At 39.0% G+C, this 15894-nt stretch overlaps 1 protein-coding gene across 1 annotated transcript in view; it reads right to left on the bottom strand.

The window, feature by feature from the left end:
* Positions 1-863: 863 nt before the first annotated feature.
* LOC122813566 (calhepatin-like) overlaps positions 864-15894 on the bottom strand; it is a 51787-nt gene continuing 36756 nt past the window's right edge. The window contains exons 3-4 of the mRNA XM_044085964.1: positions 12935-13070; positions 864-1058 (exon numbers count right to left, since the gene is read on the bottom strand). Coding sequence (XP_043941899.1) covers positions 1015-1058; positions 12935-13070 — 180 coding nt within the window. The 3' untranslated portion in view covers positions 864-1014. The remainder of the gene's footprint in view (positions 1059-12934; positions 13071-15894) is intronic.

Here is a 15894-nt window from a genome sequence, read left to right as displayed (position 1 = left end):
AGTATAGCTAATAACCAGAGGTCAGAATTAAACTCTGTACCTTGTATTTGTGGGGCCATTATGCTAACTCACCCTTGGCTTAATACTGGGTGGTTGTTTTTACATGAATTGCTGGGGACCCAAAGATATGTTGCACTTTATCACCCCTCCTTCAGTGTACTAAATCCAACACTACTATTTTGGGACAAGTTTGTGCTTTGATTCGCATGACTCTTTCTTTAGGAAAATCTGACTATATGAATCTCTGTCTTACTCCTTACGTCCAACAGCAAAATGAAATGAAAACAAAAAAAAAAACATTGCAAGCCTTTCTGGTGCTGATACCTATCAAATAACTAAATAGTTTGTTGTAAAGGCTATGCCATACTCACAATGTTCCTATACAATATTACAAAACTAAAACAAGTCATCCCAATAGACTACGATGTTACAAAACAAGGAAATATTTGTTTCTAATTATACTTTGTTGCTTGAACATGAAAAACATTTATCACGACTCAGTGTTTATCATGTGGCTGCTGAAAACGTTTAATGCAGCTGTTCCTACTTTTCACTCAGAACTCAGTGACATTTATTCACTTTTATTAAATAAGCCATGATTGTTCTCACCATAGCATAATTACTATTAGTTACATAATTTTCAGACAGAATGATGCTATGATATCCCATGTTTCCTTGTCTTTTCCCTGTTCATGTATTATTTCTCTGACTACTCTGTAAGGCAATTATAATTACAGTGGGGAGCAAAGCAGGGAAAGAATGGAGTCCTGGTCATGACACATTTCTGACCAGTCTGAACAGGTCTGTTCAGATATAAGAGATTTGTTAACTGCAACACAATCTTACATCGTTTCAAAAGCAAGTTGTGGAAAATTATATTTTATTGTATCACAGTATAAAAGCGATATCTTGAATTTAACAATGTATTTATTTGTCTATCAACAAAAGTCATGTATTTATCTGGCCCGTGGACTGTCACTGGAATGCAGCTTCCGGTTGTTGATATCTGTGGTTTTACTTCTTTAGGTCAGCTAAGCGCTTGAAAGCTTCAAGAAACTCTGAAAGTAAGCAAAAAAATTTTGTTAGACAACTTCAAAAAATGTAGTTATGTCCACTTATATTTTTTTCTCAAGTACACACATGCAGTATGTGAGTATATGTTTAGATTCTCCTTGAATTTCTTCAGCCATATTACCCTAGGGTGTAATGCTACAAAGAATCACTCAGCCCTACAAGGATTTTCATACATTTAATACTGTGTGCCCTCATTAGATGACAAATGCATTGTGTGCACAGTAGCTAGTGCATTAAGACCACATAGACTTATAGATTATTTATTTATTTATTTACTAGCATTGTTTACCAAGAAGGCACTTGGGATGCCCCATCACTGCAACAGTCAGAAGGCACCCGGCATGCCCCATCACTGCATTACTGTACAGCAGAAGTACAGGGAAAAAAGCTCCACAGTTAACAAATCTTACAAGATATCATGAAATACAATATAGGAAAAACAGCCAATGTTAACTGTTACATCTCTCTCTCCCGTTTACACACCACATGGTACGTCAGGCAGCAAGTACCTTACAGCACTCATTGTTTCTAAGGCAGTTACAGGTTTTAAAGACTCAGGTTGCTAGCCCAAGGCCCAACCCTCCTCAGAGGGTGCATGACACACACTCCTTGTAGGATGCCAATTTGAAGTGCCCAGTCCACCTACTGCATGTCTTTGGAAGGTAAGAGGAAACCAGAGCACCCAGAGGATACCCGCACAAATGCAGGGAGTACATGCAGACTCCCCACAGAAGGCATCCCAGCTCAGAATCAAACCAATAAACCTCTTTCTGTGAGGCAACAATGCTAACTGCTATACTACAGTGCCACCCTAACTGGTCCATGCAAGATACAAAAGTTAGTATATAAAAAATAGAAGAGCTTGATCCTAGAAAACATATTCCATTAAGTTACATTTCAGATCCATTGTAGCAGTGATAATGTTAAGAATCTCCATTAGGTTAATAGACATGGACAATATAATGTGAAGGGCTTTCCTATTAGACAGCAGACTATTTGGCAAGGATTTCTAGCTGTGAATAAGCTATCCAGAGAACACATGGCACTATAGATGGAGGACAAATGGATAGACTTGGACCAACATTTAGCCAGCAGAAGAGTGACTGGAGAATAATTTGGAAACCAAGATGTGGATCCTAAGATTTGCTTTGATATATTTTGGATTTCTGATTTGTCTTAGGTCTTGTCAGACTGTGTTCCAACATTTATACATATTTAGAATACATTGCTTCACCGTGTTTATTGTTTGGTCTACAAAAATGGACAAGATATGTGTCCTTAGACCTAAGAGCAATAGATGGGGAGTTCATATCAATTATAATTTCCTTTTCCCTAGTGTGGAAATGTTTTACTAACTCTTGTCTGCCTATACCTCAACATGAGGTGTGATTTGTTAGCTCAGTCACACTATACAGTACCTGATATGAAAATCCTTTATTAAAAACTGCATTTGTGTACATAAAGTTGCCCAGATTTGTTGATATGCATGCATGATTCAAACTAGGTTAGAAACTGAAGTGCTCATGGTGCTCGCAGCTTCAAGGAGCTTGTAGGTTACTATAAATAACCTAATTAATGTGAATATACACTGTTCTGTGCCTTTTAAGTGCTGAATTTGATCAGCTGTGTTGCATAGGGGAAATAGATCGAACTGACCTTATCTGTGCAAGTAAAAAGCAAAGTAAAAGCCGAGTACTGAATTGCCTCAACTATTTATTTAACTTGCTCTACTCTAATTTCCAGGTAGTTTTCCTGTGAAAAAATGTCTAACACTGCTCACTGACCAAGAAGGATGCTACCCTGCTGAATATAGTATGTTGAAGTCAGCCTACTACAAAGTGCCAAGGTGGAAACTTAATACTGTTCACCATTTTAACCTGTATGCTTGCTGACTGGGACTAAAGCACCTTTAGTTTGTCCCCATCTGAACTGGCTAATTCCTAACCCTTACTAAAAAGTAGTTTACCTCTGCCCTCTAACAATTGTATTTCTAACCTTAAAACATCCCCAAATTTGTATTAAATTTAGCAAATTCACTAAAAATTGTATTAAATAACAGCAAACCTGCAATTAGCATAAATTAGAGCTATAATCTAATATAATTAAGAGCTATAATACTTACCTTACAACTCTAGGAAGCCATAGGAAACCCTATAAATCGCAATAGCCCTGCTACATTCGCCCTTGCTATGCTCGCATTCTCTTAGCTCCCCACCCTGTCCCCAATTCTCACCCACCCCCACTGCCTCTAAATTTATAATACAATAGCCACACCCCCACTTACTAGATCCTATCAGCTTTCATCTGTGATAATTCTTCCCACCCCCATTCCTCTACCTACAATTTACTAGTACCTATTAGCTTTCATCTGGCATTCTCCCACCCCCCCTCCAGTACAGTTACCTTACCATCCTATTTTTTGGTGTTGCATCACCAGGTAAAACAGTTCCTCAATGCACTAGTTGTATCCCAAACAATGATACACTCCTCTCTACTACCCCTCTTGTTAGCCCCATGCCTCCTTCCCTTGTATGAAAACCAGTTTCTCATGGGATTTCAGGTCCCAAAGGCCCATACTATTTCCCCAGCCATAAATCATCCCACCTTCAACCATACTTACAGTAATGGTCCTGTCCAACGTCTTGTCCACTCTTCCAACACATCAACCCTAGGAACTTTAGCCCTAGACCCAAACACTACCACACACGTATAGACAAATTCCTGAAACCTATCACTAAGCATAGACCTAGCCTAATACTTGGTGGTGATATACACCCCAACCCTGGACCATCCACCCCAGACATACACTCCCCCTCTACCTGTAACATAAGCTACAAACCTACAATTAACAGCCCATCTAACACTCTCCTAACCTGTCATCTTAATATTAGAAGCATTAATAACAAGGTACATGAAATGCATGCACTCCTCACTGTTCACTCCCCTGAGATTCTCTGTATATCTGAGACCTGGTTAAAACCTAACACTACAGACAATGAAGTGTTACCACCTGGGTACAATATACACAGGCTGGACGATGTTTCCAGGAAGGCGGGTGGGGTAGCTATACTCTATAAATCTGAGTTGAATGTGACCATAGATGTAATACAATCACCTCAGATTAATAACTCAGAGATTCTTGCCACCAAATTGCAACTTAATAAAAGTAAATGCATTAATATCATCTGCATGTAAATTCCCTCAGGTGACAATATAGCTACACTTGAGGACACCCTGCACTGGCTATCATGTCACTACCCCCAAGAAACCCCACTACTTGGAGATTTTAACATTGACTAGGGCACCTGTTCATCAGAATCCCCAACCACCCATATTAACCTGCATGCATTTACACAAATGATATCCACCCCTACCAGGATAGGTAAACCCAACCAAAAAGAAAGCATACTTGATTTGGTACTCATTAATAGTCACCCCCAACTGTACACCTCTGGTACCCTCCCCGATGACCTAAGCGATCACCATCTCACATACATAATTAAGCACAAAGCCATTAACCCCCAACAACTCTTACTCAGAAAAGTTAGAAGCAAAAAAAACTTTGACCCTGCCAAATTCCAACAGGAACTAAAATCATGCAACTGGTCTATTCTAAAACACCTCCCCTTAGAGGAAGCAGTTGTATACTTTAACAATAAATTCTTTCAGATTGTTGATTTGCATGCACCTGTTAGTTCAAAGAGAACAAAAGCAAAAACTGCACCATGGCTTTCTAAAGAGTCTAGACTTAAAATTACCCTTAGAAACAAAGTGTGGGCTTTATGGCACTCCAATAAAGACCCCCCAAGATCACATTAAATACAGGCAATCTAGGAACGAAACTAAAAAATCCATTTTACAAGATAAAAAACAACACTACTGTAATTTGCAGACAGTAAATCAAAATAACCCTCAGAAGTTTTGGACAGGTTTGAATAATCTACTACATCCTTGACAAACTTCTACCCCTATTCCCGCTGCCACTATTAATAAACCCCCCGATGATTTGACAGACAGTTTTAATCGATTCTTTACTGAGACAATTCAAGCCCTAGCTAGCCAACTACCTCCTAGCTCCCCTGGTCCTAAAAGTAGCACCCCTAGAAACCTACTCTCATTCAGCTTCCAACCAGTTGCCACATCGCTTATCTGTACCTTGATCAAAAAACTAAAACCCACCACACTCTCCGCTGATCAACTCCCTGCCGAGTACCTACAAACATCAGCTGATGCTATTGCTTACCCTGTATCAATACTAATCAATCGAACCATAGTAGAAGCTAAAATTTCCACCATCTGGAAAATATCCTATGGAATCCCACTACACAAAGGAGGCATCTCTACTGAATTCTCCAACTACTGGCCAATAGCTATACTCTCTCCATTAGCAAAGATTATGGAAAAATGTATTTATAGACAACTCATGCACCACCTGTTCCAGAATCACCTCATGGCAGATACCCAGCATGGCTTCTGACCTCACCACAGCACTACTTCAGCCCTACTAGCCTTTACCAACACCATATACCATAATCATAACAATAATCATATATCCTCAGCTCTCTTCTTGGATCTTTCCAAGGCATTTGATATGGTCGATCACCAACTTTTAATCCACAACCTGCAAACATTCTGTCTTGATACTAAAGCCCTTCAATGGTTTAAATCATACCTGAATGGTAGACAGCAGGCTGTTTTTTGGCATTACAAACTCTCTAACCTACTACCTAACATCCTTGGAGTACCACAAGGCTCTATACTAGGGCCTCTTGCTGTTCTCCATCTTCATTAACGACTTGTATACTGTGATCCCTAAAGTCAGCTGTATCCAATACGCTGACGACTCTACCCTGATTTGCTCGGCCACATCTCCAACAGAGTTATGGTCAGCTACCCAGACCATTTTTAACACAATAGAAAAATGGTTTTCTGAATGTCGTCTGATACTAAATCCCCCCCAAAAATTAAAATGCTGTTATTTTCACCAACACATAGGTCTACTGCTTTTACCTTTACCATAAATGCAAATGATGGCACAATAATCTCTCCTGACCCCTCTACAAAACTATTAGGTGTCATTATAGATAATAATCTAAAATTCAGCCTACATGTCAACCAATCGATCAAAACCATCAATAAAAAACTAGGATCACTTTACAGAATAAAATCCTTCCTAACCCCTTCAGCTAAATTTGCCATAGCTCGCTCTCACCTTCTTTCAACTCTTTTGTATGCATCCCCTCTACTCTCTAATTTAAACAAGACTGTCCTTAACAAACTCTCAATCTGCTACAACCACATTGCCAGGTTTGCCACTGAGCTGCCTTTTAAGACACATCACTGCATCAATCTAAATCAGCTTGGGTAGCTTGAACTACCCAGTCTAATCCAGTATAACCAATTGATTATGGCCCATAAAATCCTTTATAATCTGGACAATACTCCTGCACTTAAGAATCTTATCACCCCCTGTAATAATCCTAGACTGCTTTGATAATCTAACAGACTTCTAATTCAGATGCGCAAAATTAACAACACAGCCTGTGACTCTCTCTTTGCAAACTCTGCATATAGATCCTGGAACTCTCTTTCAGCTGATATTACTTTACTTTCCTCCCTAGGTCAATTTAAAACTAGACTCAAACAACAGCTGGGACTAAACTGGCTATGTCATTGTATCAAGCCTGGCCAACTCAACTCAAGAATGTGTATAAGCTATTAAGCAGTTTACTGTGTAATTTAATCCAGACTTTCACCTGGGATTAACACTAACCTATGGAACTTGGTTATCTTGTTTGCTTATGAAATCACTGTAAATATTCTATTTGTAATATGTTATGTTGTGTCTGTTTACCTTGGAGCTTTTATCCCCAGGCCTCCGCTGAAAATGGACATGCATCCAGTTGGACTATCCCGGTCAACAAATGTAAAATAAAAATAAAAATAAATAACAAATAAAAACCTTATAAACAGGTGCTCAAATATGTTTTATCATACAGGCAGAAATGCAGCCTACAATCCATAGAGATGCATAGGATTTATTGCCCAGCTTTAATATCCTTGCATCTGTTGTAAGGTTTCTTATTCTGATGCTAGAACCATACAGCAAGCTACATCTCCTAATAGGTACCAGGTAACAGCCAGTCTCTTAGGAGTCTAGGCGACATTTATTTAACACATGCTGCATAGCAAGTAGTGAATGCTATCTTTTCATAAAGCAACAAGCTAAAATATAGTATGTTGACTTAATTCCTTTCTAAATTAACAATGTATTACCTTAAGCTGCAAAAAGTCACTTTGTTCTATTTCAGTTCATTATGTTATCTTTACAAAATTTCAGCCGATGTCTTCCTTTCCATCACAAAAACGTTCATCATTTTCATTCGTCTGACTAGTCTTAAATGCAAAGCCATGGAACAAATTATCATAGACATGATTGACAAAGGCATAGCCAATGTTCAGACACTGGATCCATCCCAGTTTGGCTTTGTTGAGGGAAGGCTATGCCAACAAAACCTGGTGAACATCTTTGAGACGGTCACCAAGGCAATGGTGGAAAGGAAAATGGTGCTACGTCTTACCTGGAACTGGCTAAGGCATTCAATACAAAACTCCATTTGGGTATAGTTGGCAAACTCACTGAACTGGTCATAAGCCCCCCTACAAAACATGCTGTATTGTCAGCTGGCTCACAGACAGGACCCAGGAAGTCAAAATTGTCAAGACCACCTCAACTAAGAGGCTGATCATAAGCAGGGTACCTCAGGGCTCCATGCTGGGACCTCTGCTATTTGGCATCTACTTCTCAGAGGTAAAGGCTAATCTAAGGGCCTTTGGTCGATGAAGTTCACAGATGATTGCAAATTGGGTGCTATCATAGATTTCTCCATGACACAAACATGTTATAAGAGGTTCTCACACAGACATGGACTAAAACTCAATGCCAAGAAATGAATTTTAGTGCTTTTTGTAAAAGTGGCTACCCAGACTAATTAATGTATCAATAAGACACCCCTAAAAGTTGACTCAGTAGTCAGGCATCTGGGTACATATGTAGACAGTAATTTGGCCTTTGACCAACATGTGGCCGAAGTAGCAAGGACAATCATTTTGTGTCACCCAAGTTATAAGTAAGGGCATGATATCCAGGTCTGAGGAAGTCATAGTGCTACTTTATTTGGGCCTTATCAGACCCATCATTGAGTATAATGCCCCCTTTGGCATGTACCTGACCAGACATATACAACAGTTGAAACACCCACAAAAGTTTCTTACCAGGAGAATACAGAGTATAAACACAATGCCCTACATGGATTGCCTGAGTTGGAGAGTGACATAATTCTTAAGATTTTTACCTCTAAGACAAAAGATACAGAGTTTGATTCTCAGCTTTGAAGGGAAATTGGCTAAGCTTAAAATAGCCTGCAAGGGGAATTGCCTAGTACTTACCTAAAAAGAGGAGGTCTTTGCCTGGCTTAGAGGGCTTCATGAGACCCAGCCCTGATGGATCTGTTGTGCATGCACAAAACAAACAGCATCTGAAACACTAGATGCAGGGATCTGAATGTCACTTGTGACATAAGCAGACAGTGCTGGAGATAACAGATATGTATCCCAAATCATCCCCACTCTATGGAATAGACTGCTCATCCATGTAAAACAGAGCTCATCCCTGACTATTTTGGACATCCATAAGAAAAGCATTATCTTAACTAACACCCCCCCCCCCAATACAAATCCCTTAGTTACTTCCATGCTAACATGTAACTCAATATAGGTGCCCATCATATGTACCCCCCCAATACAAATCCCTTAGTTACTTCCATGCTAACATGTAACTCAATATAGGCGCCCATGATATGTACCCCCCAATACAAATCCCTTAGTTACTTCCATGCTAACATGTAACTCAATATAGGTGCCCATGATATGTACCCCCCCAATACAAATCCCTTAGTTACTTCCATGCTAACGTGTAACTCAATATAGGTGCCCATGATATGTACCCCCCAATACAAATCCCTTAGTTACTTCCATGCTAACATGTAACTCAATATAGGTGCCCATGATATGTACCCCCCAATACAAATCCCTTAGTTACTTCCATGCTAACGTGTAACTCAGTATAGGTGCCCATGATATGTACCCCCCAATACAAATCCCTTAGTTACTTCCATGCTAACATGTAACTCAATATAGGTGCCCATGATATGTACCCCCCAATACAAATCCTTTAGTTACTTCCATGCTAACATGCAACTCAATATAGGTGCCCATGATATGTACCCCCCATACAAATCCCTTAGTTACTTCCATGCTAACATGTAACTCAATATAGGTGCCCATGATACGTACCCCCCAATACAAATCCCTTAGTTACTTCCATGCTAACGTGTAACTCAGTATAGGTGCCCATGATATGTACCCCCCAATACAAATCCTTTAGTTACTTCCATGCTAACATGCAACTCAATATAGGTGCCCATGATATGTACCCCCCATACAAATCCCTTAGTTACTTCCATGCTAACATGTAACTCAATATAGGTGCCCATGATACGTACCCCCCAATACAAATCCCTTAGTTACTTCCATGCTAACGTGTAACTCAATATAGGTGCCCATGATATGTACCCCCCAATACAAATCCCTTAGTTACTTCCATGCTAACATGTAACTCAATATAGGTGCCCATGATATGTACTCCCCCAATACAAATCCTTTAGTTACTTCCATGCTAACATGTAACTCAATATAGGTGCCCATGATATGTACCCCCCTAATATAAATCCCTTAGTTACTTCTATGCTAACATGTAACTCAATATAGGTGCCCATGATATGTACCCCCCAATACAAATCCCTTAGTTACTTCCATGCTAACATGTAACTCAATATAGGTGCCTATGATATGTACCCCCCCAATACAAATCCCTTAGTTACTTCCATGCTAATATGTAACTCAATATAGGTGCTAATGATATGTACAGGTGCCCATGATACTCAGAATCCAAATGGGTTTAGGGTGCATTGCTAGGCTTGTAAGGACTCTAGTTGTCATTAACCTAGTAACAACCTATTTCTGTTGATCTCCTACACATTAGGGAGACCTAATCTATGCCTTGTGTACAAGGAATCCTCAGATCCAGGTCTAATGGATCTTTTGCACAGCCACAAAATGAATAACACCAGAACCACTAAATCCAGTGATTTGAATTTTGCTTGTAACATAAATAGGATATGTTGGCAAGACAGATATGTGCCTCAAAGTATCCCAGTACTCTGGAACAGACTTCCAATCCATATGAGGCAGAGTACATCCTTAAACTTATTTAAGCATAACTTTGACTAATGGATGGGAAGCTGGAAATTCATCCTGGGTCTGACCCCCCCATATCTCTGATAGAGACAGGCAATGAATTATACCCAAGCTAACATACCCCCCCCAATAACCTTTAGACATTTCGTAACTAACATATCCCCCCAATGCCCATGATACCTAGGGACACAATTGGGTTGGATTGCTCAGCTAGGCTTATAAAAGCCCTGGTGGTCATTAGTCTGGTAGGGTCTATATTAGATCACTGACCACTTAAAAAAGCGAATGGTGATTAATTGACCCTACGTAACTAAAAGCTTACAATCATGAACTGTCAGAACAGCGATTTTTTTTCCTAACTCACCTAACCCGCCCTAACCCTCACATCCACACAATCACACACATACCTAACCCGCGCCCTAACCCTAACTCACCGAACCTGCCCTAACCCTCACATCCCCACAATCGCACACTTACCTGATCCCAACCTGTAACTTTCTACCATAGCGCTGAAAATACTGAAGCAACAGAAACGGACAACCAAATTCTTTCCCTAGGAAAAAATTTGGTTTTCTGTTGCTTCGATATTTTAAGCTTTTGCTGCATAGGGTTCAATATTAGAACATTCTAAGGTTTGCAACCTCGATGTTCTAATATAGACCCGTCTGGTATATGTACCTATGAACCTGTTATGGTGATTATTTATTCAGGCCCAATGGCTGTAGTTTTTCTGTCTTTACCAGTTTGTTATTATTCTAATTTAGTATTTCAGAATCCACATGAAGGATCTTAGACTGTCTCTGGAATCATTGCAGAAACCAAATGTTTTGTGTACGGAATTCTGCAGGAATTAGTGTCCCTTTGATTTGTAGTGATTGACAACAGAGACTGATTTCATAGGTGTGTGTGTGTGTGTGTGTGTGTGTGTGTGTGTGTGTGTGTGTGTGTGTGTGTGTGTCATTTGAATATTTGATCGGTTGAATCACACTTTGTGGAATATAATATTCAACTGCACAAATGAAAACACAACAAAGAAAGAGAAAAACATACCCTGCTATTAATGTATGCCAACTCTGACTTTACACTACAGTAAGGAAAAAAATAAAAACTCCCTAAATCTAATTGTTCAGCGAACTTACACCAACAGCAGTCCCACATGTTCAAAGTGTGACTCACTTAAAACATTTAGTGATTCACACTTCGATATAATATTGTTCAGCAAAATGTTATGTGAATTTATGTACACATATTCATATAACAATATCTGTATATCTATTTCTGTCTGTATATAACAACTCTTATTTAATAAGAGACTGTCGGTCAAGTGAAAACAGCAAATCAGGTTTCACTTGTAAAGACTCCTTCAGTTGAAGTATATATATATATATATATATATATATATGGTAATCTATCAAAACATCTACTCTTCATAACATCTAAACTCAAAACATCAAGACCATAACATCTAAACTTCAAAACATCTAAAACCCATAACATTGAATCTCAAAACATCAAAAACTACAAAGCAACTATAAATAACATCCCACACACTGTTTGCTACGATTATGCAGGGGGACAAGCCACCCTGCACCCCACACACCCTCTTAAATTAAATATACCAACTCCAAGGTTGCACTACAGTGGGGTTAGGAAATTAACTTTTTCCCCCACTGTAGTGCAACCTTGGAGATGGTATATTTAATTTACGGGGGGGGCACAATGGGGGGTGCAGGGGGGCTTGCCTCCCTGCATAAACATAGTAAAAACTCTGTGGGATGTTATTTATAGTTGCTTTGTAGTTTTCAATGTTTTGAGATTCGATGTTATGAGTTTCAGATGTTTTGAAGTTTAGATGTTATGGTATTGATGTCTTGAGGTTAGATGTTATGACGAGTAGATGTTTTGATAGGTAACCATATATATATATATATATATATATATATATATATATATATATATAGATAGATATAGATATAGATATAGATATATAGATATGTATAGAATGCACACTCAATGTTTAAAATTTACATATACTTATTTATACATACATACACACATGTAACTGCATGTTTCACTGTTTATGTGTATTCCAAATAAACAGAGAAATCATAAAGCACATCATAAAAATGTTATACTAATGTGCCAAGCACTACAGCTATAATGTGATGCACTGATGTATTGTGCATCGCTATCAGATTCGTTGAAAGAGACTGCTGCTGTTGCTTGACCTATTAGCTAACGGTGGTCTAATATTACCATGCCATATTGCTGGACTTGCTGTTTTCATTGAGGTGCATAAAACATTGTGTTGGTTAAAATAAAGTAGGGATTACAGGGGCTTTTCCCTGCATGATGGATATCAGGTGTCTCTACCCCCCATATAAAGAACTTAATTTTTGGATTTTTCAGCACAGTGTCATTTTTTTTCCTTTGTAGTTGCACACTTGCTATAAGATCACTTAATAAACAGTCCAAAATCCAATATAACATCATCACCACCAGACTTCCTTATTTTAATAACCAGCTGTCCCGAACTACTCACCTTGCCAGGATACCTGCCCATCCTTATTTGTATCAGCCTTTTCTATAAGCTTCACAATGTCGTCCCTGGAGACTGCTGGATGCACTTCATGCACTCCTTGATATATTTCATCGACCGAGAGGGTTCCAGATTTGTCCTGTTAATAAATGTGATACCTATCATGAAATAATGCTGCTTACTGAAATTTGAGCATTGAACATAATATACTGAATTTAAAAATATTTATTCCACCACTGCACAGCTGGAAATAAGTATCAGTTTATGTTGACTTGTTGGCCATTTCTCCCATTCCTTTCATAGGCATTCTGCAGCAATTCTGATATTGGGTAATATTCACTGTTTTATCCTGACACTCATTTGTATTTCCTGCTAGCTGTTCACATATAATTCCAAACCTAATCAGCAGAGAATGACTCTGCTGAAGTGAAGTCACTGAGAGACCTTGTCACCACGAAACATTTAATGCAAATACTGAGTCAGACTTGTTAATCAGGATTTAACCAATCAGTGCTTTCGGGCAATTGGGAAATGGTTCTTGACTCATTAATAACCTCTTGGACTGCATGCCTATTAGCTACCCACAAAGTTCGTAGAATGGAAATTAAGATCTAAAAACAACGGAACTAAAAAAGTGAAAGTTCTGTGATACATACTAAGTCCAATGTTACCGAACCTAAGAATATGTGCCAACTCCAAGGTTAGCGAACCTAAGAATATGTAGTAACTCAAAGGATACAGGACCTAAAAATATGTACTAACTCCAAGGTTAGCGAATCTAAAAATATGTAGTAACTCAAAGGTTACAGACCTAAGAATATGTACTAACTCGAAGGTTACCAAATCTAAAAATGTGTAGTAGCTCAGAGGTTACAAGACCTAAAAATATGTACTAACTCCAAGGTTACAGGACCTAAAAATATGAATATCTACTAACTCCAAGGTTACTGGACCTGAGAATATCAATATGTACTAACTCCAAGGTTACAGGATCTAAAAATATGAATATGTGTTAGCTCCAAGGTTACAGGACTTCAGAATATGAATATATACTTACTCTTCTAAACTCATAGATCTTGCTCTTGCTTGTATTAGCTTTTTTCTGAATACTCAAAGGTACCTTAGTGTAAATATACCCTCTGATGGAAAAGGTTCTCTGTTTCTATATTGAAAGGTTCTATGTCAGCTCATATACCTTTCTCTTGATTGTATTAAGCTACTCATCCTGAATGTATGAAAGATATCTCCAGTGTAACTCACCCTAAGTTGTAAAAGCCTCTCAGTTTCTATATTGTAAATTGTTTTCAGCGATACAAGATTGTAATATTTGGATATGTTTGTACACTAGTCTACTGTATTTCCAAGTCCATAGGAATTGTATAATTGAAACTAAATACCTTATTGTAACCTTGCTAATTGTTTTTGGAGCTTTTCTCCCCAGGACTCTATTGAAAACGGGTTATTTTGGCCCAATGGACTATCCTGGTAAACCAACTGCAAATAAATAAATAAATCAATAATAAATATGTACTAACTCCAAGGTTACAAGACCTAAGAATATGAATATGTACTAACTACGAGGTTACAAGACTTAAGAATATGAATATGTACTAACTCCGTGGTTACAGGACATATGAATATGTACTAACTCCGTGGTTACAGGACTTAAGAATATGAATATGTACTAACTCCGTGGTTACAGGACCTAAGAATATGAATATGTACTAACTCCGTGGTTACAGGACTTAAGAATATGAATATGTACTAACTCCGTGGTTACAGGACCTAAGAATATGTGGAGTGTACTGTTGTATCTGTAAAAAAAAGCCTTGTTTCGAAGCTAGTCTAGTCCTGTTTTTAGGTTCTGCTGAATTCAGGACTGTGGTACAATTTCCTGTGTTGCCCATATCCTTACTTGGATAGGAGGAAGTTTTTCTGTTCACCAGTGAGAGTGGGGAGCTTTGAGAAGCCTATCTGTCCCTGGAGGAGTGGTCACAGCCCAGCAACTAGTAGCCTATTGGCCGTTTTGGGCTAATTTCTATCTCTTTCATCTACCTGCCGTAAAAACCTGCATTTGCACAGTTTTGCACTTGTTTTCAACTCAGCTAAGCTCCTTGTGGTGCCCTGCAGAGTACTACAAGCAGCAGAGAGACCAAGACAGACTTTTAACTGATTTAAGTATTTTTTTTTTGTATTTCCTCCTGCGACTGCTGGTTTTCACCTTAACGCGATCTACTAGCATTTATGTACTCTAAAAAGTTATTTTCTGCTGAAATACTTGCTTTTTTTGCTGTTTGCACTTTCAAAGTAATTTAAAGTCATTTCTGTGTGAAAAGCATCTGTTTAACTGTTGTAGGCTACACACTCAAGTGCGCTAGCCTGTTTAAAGCATTTAAAGTGTTTTTGTGTAGTGTACTGTTGTATCTGTAAAAAAAGAAAAACAATCTTGTTTCCTGCCTTTTCTAAGCTAGTCTAGTCCTGTTTTCAGGTTCTGCTGAATTCAGGACTGTGGTACAAGTTGCTGTGTTGCCCATATCCTTACTTGGATAGGAGGAAGTTTCTCTGTTCACCAGTGAGAGTGGGGAGCTTTGAGCAGCCTATCTGTCCCTGGAGAAGTGGTCTCAGCCCAGCAAGCAGTGGCGGCTGGTGACTTCAAATTAAAGGAGGACTGCAGGAGACAGCTGAATGGGTGGGGCCAATGGGAAGGGGTGTACCAACTAGAAAGGGGTGGAGCTATGCTCAAGACCACAACAACTGGAACTTTAATTAAATACACTGCCCTGGGTGTAGGAGCGGCCCTAGGTCAACTAGTGCCCTAGGCAAAAGGGCTCCATGGCGCCCCCCCCCCCCACCACATTACCTGGTGCACCCATCCTGGTCTACCTATACCACATAAATACTGGAAAAGCCCCCCTGCTAGACTGGTGCCCTAGGCGGCTGACTAGTTGGCCTATGCCTAAGGC

This window comes from Protopterus annectens, chromosome 1.part1 (assembly GCF_019279795.1).
Source record: "Protopterus annectens isolate FY-2018-M chromosome 1.part1, PAN1.0, whole genome shotgun sequence".
NCBI classification, from domain to species: Eukaryota; Metazoa; Chordata; order Ceratodontiformes; family Protopteridae; genus Protopterus; species Protopterus annectens.
This window is presented reverse-complemented; position numbering and strand designations above follow the sequence as displayed.